The sequence below is a fragment of the Acipenser ruthenus genome, chromosome 2, assembly GCF_902713425.1.
Source record: "Acipenser ruthenus chromosome 2, fAciRut3.2 maternal haplotype, whole genome shotgun sequence".
Classification (NCBI taxonomy): Eukaryota; Metazoa; Chordata; class Actinopteri; order Acipenseriformes; family Acipenseridae; genus Acipenser; species Acipenser ruthenus.
The window spans coordinates 96,417,269-96,440,762 of NC_081190.1; the positions used below are offsets into that span (position 1 = coordinate 96,417,269).

Sequence of the window (23,494 nt, forward strand, 5' to 3'; positions counted from 1 at the left end):
ATATACTGAACCAGAAAGAGTCTCAGAATGCAATAAAGTCATCCTGTGTTTCCTTTGTCCTTGCTGTATAGAATATTGTATGCAAGTAAACCATTTTAGAACAGTTGTGTGCTTTGTTTGTTTGTTATATAGGTTAGAGTGATCTTAGGGTATTGACAAGCTGATAGATATAAAAAACATACTTGTATAGGATTTGTTTTAAATTTTGCTGTAAATGTTTCCATAGTTATTGAAAATACTGTAAAAATTAAAGAAATGCCTCTCTAATTCTGTCTTTGGATTTGAATGAATGCAAGATTTCCAAAATGGGTTATTTTAATATATAATATTGTGTTTGTTCCTAGGGGAACAGATATTCAGGGGAACCAATATTCATGGCACACTTGGTGTCATTTTTAGTAATTTTATGTACACAGCATTGTGTTCCTTTGCCCAGTTCATCAAACCCTGTTTATTTTCTATCATGGGCTGCAGCTTTTTTGCCTGCTGTCAGTAGACAGTCCTCCTCATTTAGACCTTTCTGCTTGGACAGATGGGCTTTTTTGAAGTCCTTGATTATTCTGCATATTTCTGCTAAACGTCTTCATGTTCATTGCAGGGTAACGTGCAGACCTGGTTAAATTTAGACCACAGAAAAAAAAGCTACTTGGTGCAGTTTTTTGTTTATTGCCACTTTTTTTCTGAACTTAGCGGCTGACAATGCCGTTCGAGTTTCTGAAACCACAGAATTACCAAGTTCAAGGTATTGACCTTAATCTCCCTCGAGTTCATAAAATCGTCAGAAGACTGTCACAAAAAACGGTAACATATCTGGGGCAATATTTTCAAGTCTGTACTGTAGCTCTCCCTTGCAGTTTTTGTGTAGGTGATTATAAATCTCCTGAATTGAATTCAGTGTCAGATACACAGTGTTACTAAGTCTGTACTTGGGTGTGGTAATACATTACTAGCTAGTACTTGACAGAAGATAGCCCTCACATTAACCAACTCTTGTGCTAGATTGATGATACCTTTCCAAGAGACTATTTCAAAGGGACAGATATATTTGCAACAGAGCTAACTCACTTCTCTATAATTTCTTTAACCATAGGTAACATTTTCTCAGTCTGTATGGAAGAAGTCATGTGTGACTGACTTGGACCAGATGTTAAACATCCTGCTGTATGCCACAGCAATGATGCATTTCCAGCCTTTTTACTGTCCTTTTAAAGCATTGCACATAGTCACAGGGATTTTTAGTGTATTACAATATCCTAATTTTTCACACGAGAAAGTGATGTGTCAGTCCTGGATTGCCATGCAAAAGGAACTAACTATTGGAGGGGGCGTGATTAAGGGTATTTTAGGGGACGTGACGCGGTAATCTGAAAGGACCCGTTAAGGAAACAGAAGTAATTAATTATCGTGAGTGTTTCGTGCTTTGTTTATTTGTTGTGCTAACTGTTTGTCATTTGTCTTTGTTAGACGGCTGTGCACTAGCCGGGAGCTGTCGCTACAAGCCAGCACTAAACCCGGACTACACTACACCACTGTTTCATGACCTGTTTGTCTTTCACCACACCTGCACAAGAGCACTCACTATCGGGAGAAGTGACCGTGTATGTGTGTTAGTGTCTTATTTTTTCGGGACTGAAACCCTTGTTTTGCACGGAGCGATACACATGGCTGTGTAGCGCCCGTGCTTATTATTTAAGTGTTGTTGACATGCAACCCAGCCAAATAAAGAGCTGTTTTATTGAACTTTCACTGTCATGTGTGTGTTATTCCTGAGCACTGCACCAACTACATCTGCACACTGCAAAACACTTTGCCACATGAACTCGGAAAAAAACAGAGGTTGTGCTAGTAGGTTCCTAAAAACAAATAAATAATGTGGTATTACAAGAACCTGAGCTTTGTAACTTCTCTTCAGGTCTTAGATCAGATATATTTTTGACACCGCAACATCATTTGAGAAAGATTCGAGAAGGTTGTAAAGTTTCCTACTATCATTTGCGAAATACTACAACATTTTGACACATAATTTCCATATGTGATGCCGAGAGACTTATGCATGCATTCGTATCATCTAGAATTGATTACAGTAATGCACTCTTCTCTGGTATCCCAAAAAGTGTGCTATTTTGACTCCAGCTCGTCCAAAATACCACTGTTAGGATCCTAACTAAAGGAAAAAACACATTACCCTTTTCTGGCTTCTTTACATTGGCTCCCAGTGGAGTTTAGAATTGATTTTAAGACTTTGCTGCTAACCTATAAAACCCAGAATGGCCTGGCACCCGTGCGCTAGAGTGAACATTTTGAAAAGAGCGTTGAAACAGACTTTAAAGTTGTCAGGATGTTAACAATGAAAAGAAAAATTTCAGGTACATTATTTAAACAGTTATAGCAACATGTGGGGGCATATAACGCTAGATTCTTTGGGACACCGACACATGGTTTTTAAAACCTCTGAATTTGCATTTTTCTTTATATCTGTTTATTATACCTGCAATATGTTCTTAATCATGACTTACTGTAGTTTCTGCACTCACGAATAACTGTGGTATACCGTGCCATGCCTCAAGTTGCTGCAGATTTGCTGTGGTGTGGTGGATGCTTTCCACAGAACCCACTGTATGACTTGTTTGACAGAGTTTTGTTTTAATTTTGAGCATGACCAGTTGGGTGTGCATTGGTAATTTTTGCCCCCTGAAACAGTGAGTTTGTTAAAGATTTGGAAAGAGAGAGATTACTGGTGCACGCCACTTGCTGTTTAATTTGTATATATAGGCATTTTTACCAAAATATCTTTTTAATACTACTATGTAATTCTTTTTTTTTTCTCATGTATTTGCTTTTGTGGGTATCATTCTGGTAGCTGATTTTATGTTTGCATTTTTGGAACTGTGTGTACGTGTGATATTGAGCACATTCACACCTCTCACCACCTGTGACAAAAGACGAAACAAAAACGAGAAGTCATTCTTAATTAACAAAAAAAAAAAAGCTGTATTTTGCGAGCCAGCAGGATGTGGGGGTTCAGTTTGGGGTATGAAATGACTCACAAAGAAAAGTCAGCTTTTATCCCTGCAGTCCTTGCAGCATACTGGACATTGCATGTAAGTAAAACTTTGGGTTACTAAAGTCATACATTGAATTCCTTGACTGAACCTATACGTTCCTTGTTTTGTAACATTAACAGTTTTATTTAATTACTTCTAAATTGTATTTTGGTACCATACTTTAATCAAGTATGGTCGTTCATTAAATACTTCCAGCATAATAAAACAAATACTAAGCAAAAGAGATACGGTTGAAAACTGCAGTGTTTTTTTTTATGTTAACATCTGTATTAGGCTAAAAAAATATGAATTGCTGATTAAAACATGGAAATACTAGGTCCCATTTTGAAGTCTGTTTTAATGGATTCAATGTAGATCCAGGCAACTGTTGTAGAATGTTGATGAACAGCTGTCCAGGAAAACAAAACATTATTAAATCCATCCAAAAAAATTTTTTTTTTAAATAACTGATGAGTAAAAGTTTTGTGAATAGTGACCAAATATCTGTTAGTATGACAAGACGAGTCAAACTGCAGCTAGCACTGTTGTACATAACTTTCTCAATGGCTAGAGGTTTTGGGATGATAATTGAATTATTGAATATACAGCATTGTGGAAAATACGTTCCTCAAGGCACAGGATATTCATTTTCTATAACTTTTTAATTATTCATGATCATATCTCCAGTCTTGACATTATTGTTTATTAAGTTACCACTGTCAAAGACAGTTTTGTGTGTTTTGTTGTGCAAAACGTTTAATCATTTGTGATCAACAACCCAGATTGCATCATTTAAACTGAAGCTTACCACTAGTATAAAACTAGCAACAACTAAATTGAGGGAGACAACAAATAACTACCCTTGCAGAAGATTAAAAAGTATGTTTGTCTAAGAGTCTGAGAGCGGTCCTTTAATGTTTCTTATTCTAGTCAGGTTTAGGTTTCCTGCTGTAGCACAGCTCTCTTTTTATGTATTATATTGAATCTTAGTGTACCTCAGACTGTTCTTAAAAGCAAGAATATTCTATATATATATATATATATATATATATATATATAGATAGTGCCTTGCAAAAGTATTCAGACCCCTGACCAATTCTCTCATATTACTGAATTACAAATGGTACATTGAAATTTCGTTGTTTGATATTTTATTTTAAAACACTGAAACTCAAAATCAATTATTGTAAGGTGACATTGGTTTTATGTTGGGAAATATTTTTAAGAAAAATAAAAAACTGAAATATCTTGCTTGCATAAGTATTCAACCCCCACACATTAATATTTGGTAGAGCCACCTTTCGCTGCAATAACAGCTTTAAGGCTTTTGGGGTAAGTATGTACCAGCTTTGCACACAGTGTTGGAGTGATTTTGGCCCATTCTTCTTGGCAGATTTGCTCCAGGTTGTTCAGGTTGGTTGGATAACGCTTGTGGACCGCAATTTTCAAATAGTGCCACAGATTCTCAATGGGATTGAGATCAGGACTTTGACTGAGCCACTGTAGGACATTCACCTTTTTGTTCTTGAGCCGCTCCAGTGTTGCTCCCAGTGTAAACTGGGAGCTTCCACAGCACAGGGGTTGAATACTTATGCAAGCAAGATATTTCAGTTTTTTATTTTTCTTAAAAATATTTCCCAACATAAAACCAATGTCACCTTACAATAATTGATTTTGAGTTTCAGTGTTTTAAAATAAAATATCAAACAGAACGAAATTTCAATGTACCATTTGTAATTCAGTAATATGAGAGAATTGGTCAGGGGTCTGAATACTTTTGCAAGGCACTGTATATATATATGTATATATATATATATATATATATATATATATATATATATATATATATATATATATATATATATACACACACACACAGTCTGGGCTACACCTTTTTTCTTGCCTTTGGCAAGAGGTATTGTGACCATTTGCATCTTCTCATGATGAGCGTCTGTTGCAATCATGTTAGGTAATTTATCCATAACTTCAAAACCTGCAATCATAAATGAACAGAGTCATCTGTTTGCTAAATATTGTAATTATACAATACTATTGAAATTAAAAGCAAATTCTACACACACCATACTGTTGACCTGTTGGAAACAGACTAATTGTTTCTCCTTTTTGGTTTCTTTAGATGGCAAGGCAGGCAATGCAAGGCATTAGTTAGAGCTTTTGGCCATCTCAGTCAAGAGATTCAAGTTCCCTAGGAAGAAAAAGTATCTGGTAAAGCAAGGACAACTGGAAAATGTCCACCACTACAAACAACTCCTGTGCTATTGAACAGATAATGAGTAATGTGGCAAACAATACCTGTGGAATTGACTTCACCTCTGATCAGGTCATTCTCCCTGTGGTGTACGGCTTTGTCTTCTGCATTGGGCTGCCCACTAACTTCCTGGCCCTTTACGGCCTGTACCATCTGGTCAAAACTGAGAATGTCCTTCCCGTCTTCGTCATCAACCTCCTGTTATCAGACCTCCTACAAATCAGCACATTGCCTTTCTGGATGGACTATTACAGGAACATTCACGTCTGGAATTTCGGTGCGGGAGCTTGCAGCATTATTGGCTGTATTTTCTATATAAGCATGTTTGTCAGCATCTTCTTCCTGTGCTGCATCGCCTTGGAGAGATATCTGGCCATTGTTCATCCTCTTTGGTTTCGTAAGCATGGCAAGCTCAGGAACACCTGCTTGATTTGTGTGGGCCTGTGGGTGTTTGTTATCTCGGTCACTTCTGTGGCTTTTAAGCTTGGTTTTGAAGATGCTGAAAGCAGCCTGTGCATGGAAAAGTACCCCTCTGATCGGAGCTTTGCTGTTTTTCAATTGGTTGCCATGGCAATAACCTTTCCCCTGCCCTTGTGTTTCCTCGTTTTTCTCTACCGTGGAATTCAAAGAAACATCACCAAAGTCATTTCAGTGCCAGACGAGGAGAAAAAAAGAATTATTGGCTTATTGTCACTTATCATAATCATCTTCATTCTGGTCTTTGGTCCCTTCCATCTCATGTGTTATGTGAATTATATGGGGGTTCTCTTATTTGAAGACAGTTGTGATTATGAATCCAGAACCTTTATCTATTTCCAATTTGCTATTGGTTTACTTAGCCTCAACAGTGCCCTGGATCCAATTATGTACCTATTCCTGAGGAAAGACTACAGGAAGGTGGTGGTCAACTCTTTTCCATACCTACAGAGGTTGAGTATTTGGAGTTTGGGACTTGCAGCTAATCAAGCAGACAGCACCTCTGTACAGACTGCACACACAGTGTAGTGTCCCAGACTGTATAGCTAGAAGAATTTAGGGTTAAAATCAAAAAAGTTTTAATTTGTATTTCTGTTGTGCTTACTTAACTATAATTAACTAGGATGACTGCATTTACAGAATAACGCCCAAGTGCTGCCTTCTACGGTTGTGTGTGTGGTCTGTTTTGACTTATAACATGTTTATAACATGTTTGGCAGCTGTACAGCATCAGCATAAAAAAAAATGTTAGTATTGTTTGTGCAAAGAAAAAAAAAAGTACAATTCACTGAAAAATGCTGTAAAATACTTCACATTTTTCAAAAGTATATCTTTAATAGATGGCATTACACATATAACATTATTTAATTATCAGAGCAAAGAAACCATACATGCCACTCTTCTCCAGTAAGATAATATAAACTGCATACACTCATATAAATTAGCAATACATTTAAATACCTAAGCTCCAAATGCTCCAATATTAACTTGGTTCTGTACAGTTTTTTTGAAATTTCTTTTTTTTTTTTAATTTTAATTTTTTAAAGACTGGGAGGGAAAAAAAAAAAAAAAACATAAGTCAAAGCATTTCACAGCTTGCTCTATCACCAGAAAATACAAATTAGATAAGCAAACTCTGCAGCAATACTTGCTATGTATCCATTATAGTTTTCTAAATACTGTTATATACACTTAAAAAAAGAAAAGAAAAAAAAAACATTCCACACTAATCCTCAAAAGATGACTTACAATTGATCAATGTGATGATACAGTGATAATACAAGAAAAAAGTTAATTTGGGTGGTAACATTACCTCCATAATGTAAAATCCAAACACAAATTTAATTTAGCTTAAAATACAAATAAATAATTGCCTTTCATAGGGAGTGCTGGTGTATTAACTTGATCAGTGTATGCAGATCAAGGTTAAAGCCCTATTGCCACTAATATTTTCTCTGGCTTCTGCACACTGTTACTCAATATTGGCAAACCTTCCCATAAAACTGAATTACTTCTGCAGATACTCATTAAGCAGCTTGTTCAAAGTTAATGGCCATTAACACATTGATTTAGGACATTTTAGAAGTATATTTGCTTCCCATCTCCTGGAACCTGCTCCATTGGACAATAAGGACATTTCAACCTGGAACACATAAAACCAGTATAAGACAACATGAAAGAAACGTCCCTATATGCCTTTATTAATCAGGAAACACCATTAAACATCAACCCTAAAGTTTCTGGGGGACAATTCACAAAGCCATATTCCACCTAAGTATAATAAGATGTATTGTTTTTCTAAAAGGAAAAAAAGCACCCTGTGGCAGGGCGAAAGCCCTAAATGTAAATAGAGTGTGAATGCAAGGTTGGCAGGGATGGGGTTCAATCTGTCCCTGCCAACAACCACAGGTGTGGCCATTCCCCAGTTAGGTAATCGAGTGCTAATTGGGGAGTGGCCTGTGTACAAAAATGAGAGACAATCCTTTGTTTAGGTAGTGGTGTAAGGAGAAAAGCCAGTGAAGATGTTGCCCAAACTGGCCAGTGTAAGTTCTGACACTATAGTCCTGCTTATTGTTTTTAAACTCTTTATTTTGGACCTCGTGCCCTGTTCATACCTGTTTTGTTCTTTGTTTATTAAAAGTGTGCATACGTGTTTGAACTGCAGCTTTCCCAACTCTGAGTCTCCTTTCAGACACTATCCTGCTACACACCCATTAAAAGTTAAAAAAACAAAACACTGGGCCGTTATGCATTCTTAAGTTATTTAGTTATTTCTAGTTTTGTATCAAGGTGATGTTCTCTTTTTTTGAAAATAATACTACAATTACACTTTGGAATATAGCAAGGCTTTTTGGCTTTACCTGAATCCTTTGTTTTAAACTCAGTGTAATTGAGGTTGTATCTTTGTAAATACATACTTAGTTTATGTTTTATTTTTTCCTCAAATTGAGGGTGGGAAATTAGGGCTGCATCTTAAATTTGGAGGAATATGGTAAGTGATACAGTCATGTAAACAGTACCAGAATAAGGTAAGCTGCATTATGAATAGGACATGTGGAATACGAATCTTGTGAACCCCACCTCCTCACCCCTTTTATTAAGACACTGGAATAAACAATACTTAAGAGTGCCTTAAATCTAGACTTTTTTAAACCCATGGATGGATTCATAACATGTCTCATGTTAACATTCAACACGATTCTAACAGCAGGATGTGTCAGGACAGATAGGCATGTGTTCAGATATAAAGAGAGTTATGATTAAAAACAGGAAACATCTATCCCCTAGTAAAAGCTCTTTGAAACAGGTACTTACTTGCTTCCACTGATCATTTTATTTAAAGCATCTCTGGAAATAATATGGCCACACACCAGTTTCATAGGTGGGTTGTTATCTGTTGTTTGTTGCCGAAGAATAGGGCAAGCAAACACTGAGTGGTACCAACACTTTTTACCAAGTTCAACTTCAATCTGTTTAAACAAAAAAAAAAAAAAAAAAGAAATATTGCATCCAATAAACAAATACAATTCATGTTCCAAATCAGAAGCAATACAACAGGATTAGTGATCATTCTGGTTTGAATTGGACCACACTGGAGTTTGATAGGAAGGTGATGCAATATTTACTTTTCCACTATGCATCACAGCTCACTTGACAGGGAAATTACCAACATTCTTGCAGTTAACCGTACAATCTCTGGACTAATAGGTTTTCCAGAAAACATACAGACCTGTCTTGGGCTATGTAGCCTTCATTAAATCAATCAATCAGGAGTCAGTATTGTGAAAAATCAGATTACTATGAACTACATTCAAAGCAAGAGTCAAGAAAGCAGTTTTTAAGTTGTAGCCCTCAAAAGCCCAGATCACGTGCGTAGGTATCATTGTACACTATGACAGAAAACGGTGAAGCTATTTCTTTAAGAAAAGCCCATCACATTTGGATATGTAAAGAAGTGTGACACACTGTATATATTTTAAATGCTTGCAGATCTGTGTTTCTACTACATCACCCTTGCCTTAGGCCAATAACTACAGTATATTAAGCACTGAATTTGGCAACACACAATTCATTTCAAAATGTCTGTTTTTAGCCAGGACTTGATTAGACGATCCAAAGTTTGAAGTGAGGCTCTTGCCATAAGTTAACCAAACAGTGCCCCTGTGTGTCCATGTCAATATACTGCAACATGTAATGCCTTGTGTTTCTTAGGGGTTATCCCAGAATAACCACATATAAGCAGTTGATGCAATTCTTGGTGATTCTCCAGTGCTCTAAAAGAAAAAAATTCCACCAGTTGTGGCTTATTCAACCACTGAGACACCTTTACTGTAAATTGTGCCAAATTCTCTAAATTCACAATCTTGGTAAAAACAAACACAATGAAGACTAACATAAACTATATGTTACTAAGACAATGCTCTCTGTTTTATAGACCATCCAAAATGTACAAGGTAAATGAATAGCATGCTGGATTTTGTGGCAGAATACAAATTGTCAAATCAGTTGGACCCAAGAGTCCTGCACCTCTGGCAATAGAGTACCTTTAAGTGATAGATGATATAGTGTACATAGATGACATAGTGGACATAGATTTTAGTGTATATAGTTGATCTAGTGTATACAGTTGATATAGATGATATAGTGTATATAGATGATATAGCGTATATAGATGACAGTGTATATAGATGATATAGTGTATATAGTTGACATAGTGTACATAGATGATATAGTTGATATAGTGTACATAGATGATATAGTTGATATAGTGTATATAGATGATATAGTTGAGATAGTGTATATAGTTGATATAGTGTATATAGATGATATAGTGCATACTCACAGGCAATTCGTCCTTCTGGTTCCACACTCCAGTGCACTGTCTCTGTTCGATGACTGCTTTAATGTTTATAAGAGCTGGCAGTGCTACACAGCCGGCTGAAAAGCTGAAGAGAAAAGGGCAGAAGCTGGTTAGTAAAAGCTACAAGCCTGAAATGCTTCATGCCAGACCTTCACGTGAAGCAGACTGTAAAAAAAACAAACCAAAAAAAAAACACCACCACCAAAACAAAAGAGTGCGCGAGAAAGGATTAAACACTGAAACATCACCAGCCACGTGTTTTGCTTTTAAACAAGCAATAACATTAGTTTTGTCTTAAGCAATTAGTGTTTTATCCCTTAATCAATTCCAAATGTATTTTTCATGTATTCGTTTTTAACACTAATTATACTTTACTTTTACTCCTGTCTATGTAGGCTGCTAGTATTTATTCTGAAAAAAGAAAACTATAGTTGCACAACCCTCATGGTCCATTCTAAAAATCAGCTTTTAAGAGTTTTTGCCACAATCAGCCTCCATGGTTGAAAGCAGGCTAGTTAGTAAGCTTGGTGAATAAGGATCTAAGCAGAAACAGCAGCAAGCAATTGTGCAGAACTCACAACACATGGCTTTTAAATTGTCAGAAATTAAATGTTAGGAAAATGTAGATGATAAAACAGCTGGTCTCGCAGACCCGGGTTAGCATTACACCTGAACTACGTAATGTTACCTTAGATTAGTGCTGTGAAACCAGTCCTCTAAAGTTTCTCTTTCAATAAGCACCCACACATACTCAGTCCCGTAGGTAACCAGCTAAAAAACTAGGGAAAAACCACACATGACTTAAGCTCTTTTTAAAAGCAAGCCAGGCACAAAGGGGGCCAGATCTGAACAAGCCTGTGGAAACACGCCTACAGTGAAAGCGTCCTGCCAATGTTGAACTGGACTGAAAGTCTCCCCACCTGACACTGAGCGGAGATTCAACAGAAAGGCCTTGGAGAGCACAGGCATCTCTGGTAAAAATGTCACAGATATCGGCCCACTGATTGGAGTCCAGCAGGTGAACGTACGGAGAGTTCTCAATCCCCTGCTGCAGGTACACTAGGCTTCCCATTAAGACCTGGATATCTGGAAAACAGAAGGCAATCAGATTTAAGGGTGTGCTGTCTGTGTACCTTTAATAGCACTGACATGACCAAAAAACAGTTCTACAGCACCCTTTACTTATTTTGTGTTTTTCATTTATAATTAGAAAAAAAAAAAACACATACCTTTTTGGTGGTTTACTGCAAAAGGTTGAAAGTTTTTTGCGTACTGCAGTGCTTCTTTCTGATTGGCTGTACCCCCCATTAGCAGGCTGATAAAATACAATCTGTGCAGTTTGAATTCTAAGGAGCTCTTCTGGGCCATAAGCATTTCCTGATTCGCCACTGCCCACCTGTAACAATATACATAAAGTATCAAGCTTCAGACTACTGCCATATGAAGTCATAGAATATATATTCTTTTTGACACGCACCTACTTTGTACATGTAGTCAATATGTGTAGTATCTTTTGATGTCATATTTTCTGCAATTGTTTTTGCTTAAAGTAACTGCAGCCATAAGATTTCTCTACCATGCACATCTATTCATTATATAGGTCTCAAATGTGCAGTTTTTAAAGAAACACATGATATCTGGTACTACAGTAGGTAAAACAAACTCAGTTTGGAAATCATGCTTCTGTCTTGTACATCCTGAGTCATTTCACCTGGAGAGTGTCCCCACCCCCTCACTGGCTTCTTTCCTGTCAATAACCAATCATTTACTTCCCTTATTGACTGACATCAGCCAGTAACACGCTTTGACCCAGAAGATGCTGCTGAGGTGAAATTTGCCAGGGAGCACAAGTGTAAACAGATGACCAAAGAACAAGGCATAAAAACAGAGTTTGCTTCAACCTAAAGTAGTACCAGATATCATGTGAGCTTAACTGAAAATGAAAATGCATGTGTGCTAGAACATTTCTCTTTTAAAACTGCACATTTGAGACCTATGTAGCCAATGGAAGTGGAAAATGGAAAAGATTTGTGGGAATATTTAGTCTCTCATTTGGTGCCACCACCTCAAATTATTCATTGTTCTATGGTGAGTGTGCATTTAAATCACCCTTTACTCTACATAATGTAATGTACCATCCAACCTGAGTGATTAAAACAAACAAGAGTATTATTTTATATTACTGTTTAACTAATATCGCTATAAGAAGTAAATTACAGGTCAGGTTTAAGGAGTGCAATGCAGTGCAACAAGAGTTATTACTCAATTGATATTACCTTAACATTTTCCATTTCCTATTAAGCTAAAAAAATAAATAAAAGTTTCAGTCTTGTTTATTGCTCAAAATAATTTTTGAGTGACGTTTTTTCAAGTAGAGTAGAATGTACGCGTAACCAATAAGGCTTACTCTAAGGCAGGTCTTAAGTCTCTCACTCGAAGTGCTTCTAGTATTCTGTTTAATTCTACAAAGGGTTCCTTCTGACTTGGGTCTATGCACAGTCCAGCTTCCTGAAAATGAAGAGATAAGCACATGGTTACAAAACGGGCTGCATTAAAACAAAGCAAGCTCCTCTGTGATTAGCATTTTACAGAGAAAAATTTAAATTTGCTAAACGTGTCTTGTCGTTTGCTATATAAATAAATATTGGATTGTATAAGCCTCAGCACCATTACCACTGATCTCCTTAGAGTAGATAATATGACTATCACATCTTTCTTTTCTTTTATGCAGGGGATGCACATTTTTCAAGTACAGCACTTACTGATACCTAATCATTCCCTGTGCCACAGTTCTGTCTCTTCAATGGTCTGCAGCCACATCATGCAAGCGATAAGCTTTAGAACACTATAGTCCACAGCAACGTTAAAAACACACGTAATCTATACATTCGGCAATAAAGCTTCAGTCTAAATTACAGTACTTTTTCTGTGCAACCAATACGGATAAGGAAGATCCGATTTTTTGTGAAGCATGACATTTAGTGGGCAAAACACACTATATGGAAAGGAGGCAAGATAAAATCAGACATAGTAAATCACATTTAAATACTTCCCATTTTTTGTACCAGGTTAGATAAAATAAACCGGTAGATATAACATACATATATATAACTGTGTTTCCGTAGTTTGTTTTGGCAACCTCAGTACTGACCGTGTAAGTTAAATAAATACATTCTTAAACGCATTTTTCTTTTCAGCACCTGAACGTTTTCACCATTTCATTTTTTTTCCGTTTAAAAGAGCAAGTGGCCGCCAGGGGTAAACTCGAGCTTCTTTATTTATTTTTGTTTTCAACTCACAGTGACTACGCTACAGTCCTCTTGTTTCAAAACAGCGAGCATGGATTCAGAAGAGGGAGGTCATGCTTGACTAACCTACTTGACTTTTTTAAAAACGTTACAGCTAATGTAGATGATGGCAACACTTAAGATGTAATTTATCTTGATTTTCAAAGCGCCTTTTGGACAATGCCCCACATTAAAGATTATATGGACATTTAAATCAGCAGGAATACGGGAGAGGACATGCAATTGGATACAGAACTGTTTAAAAAACAGAACGCAGAGTAATTGTAAGTGGTGTAAAATCAGATGGGAGGGGGTGTACTTAGTGGGTTCCCTTACTGTTTCTCATTTATATAAATGACTTGGACCAAGATACACATTGCAAGATAGTTACATTTGCAGAGGATACCAAACTTGGGGGAGTACTGTACTTTGAATCTGCAGCCCAGCTAATTCAAAAGGATTTGGACCTTCTCTGTAACTGGACAAACTTGTGACAAATTCATTTTAATGTTAAGAAATGTAGCATTGCCTATTGGGCATAATCATCCAAGTTATACGTTTAAAATGAACGGGATGGAAATAGGGGACTAAAGCATGATTTGCACTGGATTATAAATCAGGTGACCTCAAAGTTGGTCAAAAGCAGAGGACGTTTAGTAACCTCTCAGACGTGGATTAGTTTTCATTAAGAAAAGTCGGTAAATTCTAATGAAATGTGATGCAGCCAGAGAGAGCGCTTTTGTGCACGATTGGTAAACAATGAACCGGATGTAAGTAACTTGTGCAAGACGGAAAAAGAACCAAGAATATCAACTGAGCGCCTTTTCATTTCGTTGTGTCTTCTTTTCCAAAGGTACCGTCGCCTTGACCACTTTGAATAACTGTTTACTCCCTTGAGTGATATGTATTTCCAAACATACCATCAAATGTTTTATTCAAAGTATCAATTTTTTAAGAATCACCAATTATGTTTTGTATTTTCACCCGTCCCCAATTTGGTTATGCCCAATTGTACCATTTTACTGAACAGTAGAATCTCAGGACAGATTGTACAAATTTTAATATTCTATTATGGTTTATTGTAAAGGCTAGTATTGTTTGAGGCGAATACCCTGGAAATGCTTATATCAATTCTAACATAACACTGACATGGTCGATTCGCATGGGAGTAAAAAGACACAGGACGCCTGAGTTTGAAATTTTACAGAAGGTCCTGATGTTCTGTAAAATATCTGAGGACCTCTGAGAAAATGATCTGGGATAAAAAGAAATTGACTACTCACACGGGACTAAATTTCACAATGTCGTTAAAAATTCCAAGGCAATCTGTTTATGTGGGGATTTTTAGTCCTGTGTGAATTGGGCTTAAGACTTTCAAAAGTCAGGAATAAAGAGGAGTCATTATTAAAAGTATCACGCCAATGTGGCGAGGAAACTAAAAATGCAAACAGAATGTTAGGCTATATTGCAAAAAGCGTGTGCTAACAAGGGACGAGCCTCGAGGGGCCAAATGGCCTTTTCTTATTCCCAAACTTTTCTTATGTTCCAACAAAAACAAATCTCCTACGTTGCAGGTTTCACTGCAATATATTTTCAGTATAAAAAGGCAATTATTACATAAACAGGGTTAAAAATCCCCTGGAGAATGAAGCCGAACGCAGCACTCCAGATAAGGTTTTGGGTCACTGAGTAATTTACTCATTCTGAGAAAAATGTATTTTGGGCGAGTACAATACAACATTACCTTAAAGTCATGAGTACATTCAATAATGATTTCCTTAATTTTCCACCTGAAAAAATCCAACAATCAGTACGTTTACACGGCACAAGTATTCAGAATATGAAGTATTTGGAATACTAGAATATTCCGAATGCTCTGTATACATGCAGGCTAGTGGTCCAATTGTTAAAGTCCAGGGCTTGTAACCAGCAGGTCAATGGTTCAAATCCCACCTGTACCACTGACTGACCCACTGTGTGACCCTGAGCAAGTCATTAACCTCCTTGTGCTCCATCCTGCAGATGAGATGTTAAATCAATGTCCTATTGTAAGTGACTCTGCATATAATGCACAGTTCACAGCCTACCTCTGTAAAGCGCTTTTTGATGGTGGTCCACTAAGAAAGGCGCTATATAGAAATAAAGATATTATTATTATTATATATTATAATGTGATGACATACTGATATATTTTTTTCCTTCAGTCTTGTCACTGAACTGGTCAGGGTAACTTTCTTCTTCAAACCCGATGTCTACACCACATGGGTGCGATAGTGCACCCCTAATACATAATAAATACATTTTTCCTATCTGATTTGTAACTTTTGCTACTTACTAGTTATATACAGCGCTACACTTAAAAAAACATCAAATGCAACATCTAGTTTTTTATACGGTTATCGTCAATTTTGTAATATGAGTAAAAGGTTGTGTGAATAAACACAACTACAGCACAAGTACAGATAGCTTGGGAATAGCTTGCAAAGAGGAAATATACAATATGTGCTTGTTTGTTCTAGTTTTAAAATGTTAAACTCCGGGTTTTTTCCATCGTCTCCCCTTACATCGCATGACGTGCACATGTTAAACGTACACGGCTGTGCTGAAGGGGTGCGCTCTCTCACAGGATGCACTTTCGCATGCTACACCGGGTCGGTGAAGACAAAGGGCGATCACCCCGTATGTCATTCATAAGGTTGAGTAAGGAAAAAATGATAGATTCGCCCCACTTCTGTTGGGTTGTTTTTTTTTTGTTTTTTTTTTTTGCTTTATAGGGCTGTGCTTTTAAAACTTTGCATCGATGACGAACTTGATCCACAGTTCTCTCAAATCCCCCTTCATTTCTTCCGCCATCCTTTTAAACACTTCTGCACATCTCTGATTCTTGCCATTAAGCTGTTTTACGACTTTAAAATCCTTAATAAAAGTGATGTCTCCTCATCAGACCAAAAGTATCTGCATGTTCTCGCACGTGCCATCATGTTTACTGCTGCGAGTATTTGTTATTCCGAATATGCTGTTTACATGGCTTTATATTCCACTAGTATTCTGCATATTAGTAGAATGTGCAACCTCCAATATTCTGAATATGCAGAGGTGGAATATTCCTCTTCATATTCCGAATATGCTGTTTACATGGTGGAATATACATTCAGATTATTATTATTTGTTTATTACGCAGACGCCTTTATCCAAGGCGATTTACAGAGACTAGGGTGTGTGAACTATGCATCAGCTGCAAAGTCACTTACAATTATGTCTCACCCGAAAGACGGAGCACAAGGAGGTTAAGTGACTTGCTCAGGGTCACACAATTAGTCAGTGGCTGAGGTGGGATTTGAACCAGGGACTTCTTGGTTACAAGCCCTTTTCTTTAACCACTGGACCACACAGCCTCCTTCAGATTATTCAGTATTCCGAATACTAGTGGATTATTACTGGCCATGTAAATGCAATGAATGTGTAAAACACCTAGTATGCATTACATTTGTGATAAATGCCAATCCTTATAGAAGTGCTCCAAAGATATGTTTAAAAATGTAGTGTTAACACAATCAGAACATGTGTGTAGCTTACCTGACACAATTCCTCAGCCACATCCAGCATACCTTGTCTGAAAAAGTGCTCCACCATAACCTCACTGAGAATCCGCTGGCTTTCAGACTGCCAGCATCCTTCTATGCCAACACTGCTGATATCTGAATCGAAATTCTAAAAAGTGCAACAGGGAAAACATTACCATATGATAGCTGATGATTGCTTATATAAGTACACATCACAAACTTTCCTCATAGCCTGAAACTCTTTCCTCAAGTAATAAACCTGATGTTTCTTCTGAAAACATACCAAAAATGACTGCAGGAGACTTTTGCCCTACACATAAATTTCCCATGAGGTAATAGTTTATCACTCTACAGTAGTCCCTCGCGAATACAGACACTGTTATGCCGTTCATTCGGATATGCCAGAGAAAACATACGTTGTCCAATAATAGCCAATTTAGTGTGACGCTAGGTCACTGCGAATTGCATGACCAAAGAGACACACAGAGAGAGAATTTTTTTTAAAACGTTGTTTTACTGACTCCAAAGACAACGAAAATAAACGGAACAGATACTGTACAAGTAGCCTATTAAATTGCTAAAATTAAGAAAATGATTATAAGTATAGTCTAGCGTCAGTTAGTGTGTGTCATTAGAATTCAAGCAACTACATCATCCTAATCAAGTACTGAAGCTCCTATGGTTCTTTATTGAAGACAGACAGCTCCTATTTTTTCAGCAAATCTGTAAAAATTCTCAGACCATCATTGGCTTAAAAAAAACATTTTATGTCACCTGATAGCTGACAATGTGACCTTCAGAAAACATAACCCATTTATACAGTATTACACTTGCAACTGTAACATTTATTATAAGGGCGAAGCTGCATTACTTGAGGATGCCCTCCATGGATAATAGATTTTTATTTTGTGCTGTTCTATAGATGAGGGAACATGAAGCCACTATTTTCAGGAACAGTGGCTTGAAACCTGGTTCCAGGAGACCTAGTCTGAGGCAACTTTGCTGTATCAAACCCCATGTATCCCCAGTGGCCTGAAACCCTAGCCAAAAGTGGATTTGTGTTCCCTCAGCTTTGCAGACACTTCTACAAAAAAATATAAACTGTGTTATTCAGAACATCTTAACAAACCTCCGTTTTTTTTTTCCTATTGAGCCAACATTAAAGCTATGATATGCAGCCAAGTTTCAAGTACAGTGCTACAGAAAGAAGCTGCAGATGGACGGCATACTGAAATAGACAAACATACTTAAAAAATCTATACAAACGTCCTTTTCAAGCCAGCTGCAGAGAAAAAACACCTTGATTGATACCCTCATGCTTTACTAAACAGAAGTAACATTAGTCCTACTTGTTTTAAGGAGAGGAAGCAAGATCGCTGCTTTAAAAAAATATCAACCAATGTATTCATTACCAATCCCTTTTCCAAAGTTTTGAATAAGATACAAATAAAAACCAGCATACCTTGTCAATGGCTTTTCCTACTCGAGAGACGCTGCTGTGAATGTCTTTATGGTCTGACGCTAGTTTCTGTACTGTGTCTTTTATCCTCTTACAGCATTGCGATAGGACGAGAGAAAGTGTTCCTGAGAATTCAACATCCCGATCTACAGGGGGAAAACAAGACACCGTGATTGTTCACTTCCAAGAGTGTGATGGACTGAAACTGTGAGTAAAAAAAAAAATATATATATATAGATAGATAGATAGATACATATTTTTAAGGTACCCAGCTATGTAGATTTCAATATGCAAAATGCAAAGCTAAGAGGATGGCTAAACAAAAACAACAGTACTTTAACACACAGGCCAGAATTAAATCAAAATTGTGGCGCTGCCATGGCCATTATGAAGAATAGCTACAGGAGATTTAATTGGATCCAGTCATATGAAGATCACAACTTCCTAGTACATGAAGGTAAAACAGTTCTGTGAGGGCTCAACTATACGTTTTCATGATAGCACTCCTGCCAGATGAGGCAGATTCTCCTTAAAAGTTCTAAGTCAGCCTGACTTTAAAAGCACTGCTCTACTTACCATAACTGATCTTAGTCAAACTCGCTCTTACTTCTAATTTACTGTATTTTTTATTACTCTCTTACTTGAATTTGATCTTACTGTCCTTTCACAACTGCTCTTATCTATATTATGATATTCTGTAATGTGATATTTTATACTGTGATAACGTGTAATGTGATATTTTATAATGCGATACTTTGTACTGTGATATTTTGTAACAATTGTAAGTCGCCCTGGATAAGGGCGTCTGCTAAGAAATTAATAATAATAATAATAATAATAATAATAATAATAGACATTGTATAATTCCCACGTTGTTTTGTTGAGTATATTTCACATCGACTCAATGAAGTAAATGTATCCTGCCTCGACACACTATCGTTGCTGTGCTGCTCCAGCCTACACCAGTCACCTGATCATTTCACTCCTTGTTCTTAGTCACTATCAGACTAAAACGTCACGATACATGGGGTGTGGAAAACAAAACACAATTTTGAAAACAGATCATTACCACTTAGTTAAAGTGACAAGTCTATTGTTTAAAGAATTACTAGTACCCTCCGAATTGAAAACTAGGAGGAGGATGGCTCTGCTGACTAGAGACCAACAACTAGTTTTATTTTTCGACATCATCATTCAATTACGTTTCCGATAAAATTGCCGATCATGATAAAAAGGAGATTAATACACGTTTGTCAGTATTAGTTATTATTATTGTAACGCAAACATTATTTAGGCCTTTCATAATACCCCATGCTTAAGGTACGTATTAAGAGCAGGTGACCAGACTATATTTTTTCCATGGTAACAGAATTAAGAATTCAAAACGAATTGCACAGAAACTCACCTCCAGTCTGCGATATTTCCTGTTTCAAGCCGCTGGTGTATTCGATCAGTTCCTCCAGAGTTCTATCGCAGTGCTGGCCATAGCTGGCGAATTTCTGGAGCACTTTCTCCAACTCTCTCTCCACATTGACACACTGATCCATAGCTTCTGTGTATTAAACTAAGAAGATGAAAAAAAGGAAATAAAAACAGAAATACGATGTGAAGATCAACTACACCTTAACTGCAACTTTCCTGTGTAAGCAGTATCAATGTTTTTGTTTTTTTTTACCAAAATGTTGACCCGTTTTAGTAGGGCTAAACCAAAAGACGACAATGAGGGGGCGCTCTGTAAAAGCAAATAGAGAATCACACAAATTGTAGCCGATTTCTCCATTTATATAAATCGAAACCTATATATTAAAAACAAAAATAATAATTTTAAAAGTTAATATTTAAACAGTTTCCGGTTTGAGGTGTACCTCAGTATGTTTTCTACAATTAAGTTCCCCTCCCACATATTGTGAGACAAGCTCTCAAATGTTGTTGGGGAGCGTAGCGGAACTTCCCTTTGACCTGTCAAAGTTGTGACCCTTTCACTTTCATGCTTTCAGGGGAAGTGCATACACTTTGTTTTGTGAATGTTTTTTTTGTTTAACTTAATGCTTTCACGTCGTTGTTTTATTTTGGTATGGATAATGTCCTTGTGGGATATGTAGAACTTAAGCACTTATTAGTTAAAGCACTTGCCCGTAATGCATCTGGTCTGGTGACTTGCAAGAGAAATCCCAGAATTCAAGTTGCTGTAGCCGGCCGAGATGTACCATTTAAATTGCAGTTAAATTGCAGTTAAATTGCAGTATACAGGAATCAGCGGGAAAAAAAAGCTGGATAAATTTACTGCATGCATAGATAACGTATTATACTAATAAAATATGTAATACATAATTCTTGTTTTGGGATGTTTGAATAGAAGTTATTATATTTACATCTTGTATTATTAAAAATGTTGCATATGAATTTCAATCAATTATTAACAGCTGGTAAAATATAATCTCAAGTAGCAAGATGGACTATCTCCTGTAGTTACGGTAACAGTAGGCATAAATAAAGTAGATGTTAGAAATGTGCCTTATCGTAAATAAAGTAGAAGATAGTAGAGATGTGCTTTAGCTTTCCTGGCTTTGGAAGAACAGTGATGGTTGGGTCCATTTTGCAGTGTAAGCGTAGGTCAAGTCACGTGCATTGTAGAGTAACTGCAGCTAAGGGCGTTGTGTGCAGTCTCCCTGTAGCTAGGGAGAATTCCATGGCACTACTGAGACCAAAGTTTAAAAAATAATTAAAACAAAAAAAAAAGAAAAATAGAAATTTGCTAAAACACAATATTAAAATGTAAATTTGAAATGTTGCAATATAAAGTCCAGGAAGCAAAGCCTGATGCCGGTAAGTTAGATAGTGAAAATTATAACAATTTAAATGATGGAAAAAATAATAAAAAGAGGAAGAATCTGTAAAAAAAATAAATAATAATAATTATGTATATGCTATCGATAGCAAAGGCGCCATAGCTAAGACTTTGAGATCTATCCTTTAATTAGGGGTGTGTAGATTTTTTAAAGTTGTACTCTGTGGCTTTGTAAAACTTAGATCTGATCTTTCTGGTCCAATGTTGCTTTTGTGTCCCACTCAAATGGTCTACCAGTGAGGTCCTTGGTCAGACCATGGAAATTGACCTTGTCAAAAAGTACAGTAAATGATGTATTTCCCCAATAAAAGCCTTGTCAATCCTTTAAGTAAAACTGCTGAAGGAATTAGTATTACTACATACATGCCATAAGCCAATGAGATGAATGAGCTGTTTGAAATACCCTGTAACAAAATAAAATCAAGTTAAATGTGCAGTCATTATGACTGTATATAGAGTGGGTAGTGCTTCAAGGGCCCTACATTTATCTGACCGTCTGAACATTTTCTTTAGCTTATGGCCCAGTTGATCAATGTGTCCTCTTGCTTCTTTTCCACTGATGCAATCAGTTTAGTTATCCAGTTGCACAGGTTCTTCCAGTTGTTTTTGCTGACACCTTTCTCAAACTCACTTGCATCACATGTCTCCCATGATTGATAGCGACCTTCAGCACCTTTAACATAAGCATGTCTAAGCCATGATTTAGGTTTTACTGTGAGCTTAATTTGTTACACCTAAGCCTGTGGCCTGTAGGATATATCAATTTTAGGTTAAGGTGTGACTAAACAAGGTAAAAGTAAAACCTGAAATGGGGGTTGAACATCTATTACTTTCAACAACACATTTTACTCACAGTTTTAAAGATACCTTTCAGATTACCAGATAACCAGTGGCAAAATGAAGACCAAAGAGCTAAAAAATAAAAGGAAAAATTACATGGGATGTACATTCATTGGTCGATTGCCTCTCATGGCAATTGAGACATATTATTCCCAAACTTAAACTGACTTAAACTTACATTTCACTTATTATTTTACGGCTCGGGATTCTGTTTCTCCAATATTGAGTTATTATCATTTTTCTCTAAATCTGCCATAACCTGGCTTCGAATTTTCTATGAGCGTGTGCTAAATATGCAGAACAGCCTACATCATTCCATTCAAATAAGGCGACAATGCGACGTTTCAATTCTGCCAGACCCGCTCACTCTTTGTCTAAATGTAGAGTAGGTGGGTTGGCAGAATTGAAATTTCCCATAATTCTGGGATCTCTTGCTCTATAATTTACTTAATAATAACTAACTACTGGAATAACAATACCTAGCACTTTTAAGTCATGATGATAAAGAAAGCATATTAAACTGACTTTGATACAGGCAGGTGCCACCAGAAATGAGTTGAAAGCAATGAATGGTATATGCAGCATGAAGGGCATTAACATTCTCCAACAAGATAAATGCGTTTTTATTTCCTATATTGTTTATTCATGGTTGGTAAAAGCACATCTTCAAAAGAAAACAAATAGTAACGCCTTTCGTAAAAATGCACTTGTTATATAGTACGATGTCTATGTTTATTGTTAGACCATTTTTTCATCTTCACAGAATTTATCCAAGTGTCAGTTTTCATTCCTTTTATTTTCTGTTCTTACAAAGCAGCTCTTGTTTTTTTTCTACTTATCCCACTCACTTAAGGAAACTAAAGAATATTCAGTTTTTTATGTTGTGGTATCCTGACAAAGTAGGCTTCATGCTGGCTTTTTACTACTCATGCTGTTTGAAGAAATGTCTAAATTGTAATTGATGGCTGACAAAGTGCCTGATTGTGCAATCCTCCTGTGGCTAGTTTGTGTGTGGTTTATTCTGTACTGAAATGCTATTATAATGTTAATGATAATACATTTCACTATCCCTCAACCTACACATTGCAGCAGTGTGGAGTAGTGGTTAGGGGCTCTGGACTCTTGAACGGAGTGTCGTGGGTTCAATCCCCAGTGGGGGACACTGCTGCTGTACCCTTGAGCAAGGTACTTTACCTAGATTGCTCCAGTAAAAATCCAACTGTATAAATGGGTAATTGTATGTAAAAATAATGTGATATCTTGTAACAATTGTAAGTCGCCCTGGATAAGAGCGTCTGCTAATAAATAAATAATAATAATAACATTGGAAAAAAAAGAATGCTTGGC

General features: G+C 36.7%; 2 protein-coding genes across 3 annotated transcripts; one reads left to right on the forward strand and one right to left on the reverse strand.

The window, feature by feature from the left end:
* Positions 1–3,014: 3,014 nt before the first annotated feature.
* Positions 3,015–6,864, forward strand: LOC117409666 (G-protein coupled receptor 4-like). Its single transcript, XM_034015981.3, has 2 exons — positions 3,015–3,101; positions 5,182–6,864. Exon 2 carries the CDS (start codon positions 5,293–5,295, stop codon positions 6,316–6,318), a length of 1,026 nt encoding a protein of 341 aa, XP_033871872.3. The 5' UTR covers positions 3,015–3,101; positions 5,182–5,292; the 3' UTR covers positions 6,319–6,864.
* LOC117409665 (E3 ubiquitin-protein ligase RMND5A) lies at positions 6,603–20,412 on the reverse strand. 2 transcript variants are annotated; one of them, XM_034015979.3, is made up of 10 exons: positions 20,325–20,412; positions 19,865–20,023; positions 18,463–18,605; positions 17,014–17,148; positions 12,558–12,658; positions 11,380–11,546; positions 11,071–11,236; positions 10,133–10,235; positions 8,605–8,759; positions 6,603–7,432 (listed from the first exon to the last, which is right to left on the reverse strand). In XM_034015979.3, exons 2-10 carry the CDS (start codon positions 20,004–20,006, stop codon positions 7,369–7,371), a joined length of 1,176 nt encoding a protein of 391 aa, XP_033871870.1. In that variant the 5' UTR covers positions 20,007–20,023; positions 20,325–20,412; the 3' UTR covers positions 6,603–7,368. The 2 variants fall into 2 exon arrangements, with proteins under 2 accessions (XP_033871870.1, XP_058860371.1); XM_059004388.1 differs by lacking the exon at positions 20,325–20,412 and adding an exon at positions 20,135–20,307.
* Positions 20,413–23,494: the final 3,082 nt, after the last annotated feature.

What these genes read in the sequence shown, in the direction of transcription:
- LOC117409666 (XM_034015981.3), top strand. Translation starts at nt 5,293, where the DNA reads ATGTCCACCACTACAAACAACTCCTGTGCTATTGAACAGATAATGAGT.
- LOC117409665 (XM_034015979.3), bottom strand. Translation starts at nt 20,006, where the DNA reads ATGGATCAGTGTGTCAATGTGGAGAGAGAGTTGGAGAAAGTGCTCCAG. An exon ending in TGGCTGAGGAATTGTGTCAG is followed by an intron (nt 12,659 to 17,013) that starts GTAAGCTACACA and finishes CTTCATTTTCAG; the next exon opens with GAAGCTGGACTGTGCATAGA. An exon ending in GACTTAAGACCTGCCTTAGA is followed by an intron (nt 11,547 to 12,557) that starts GTAAGCCTTATT and finishes ATATTGTTACAG; the next exon opens with GTGGGCAGTGGCGAATCAGG.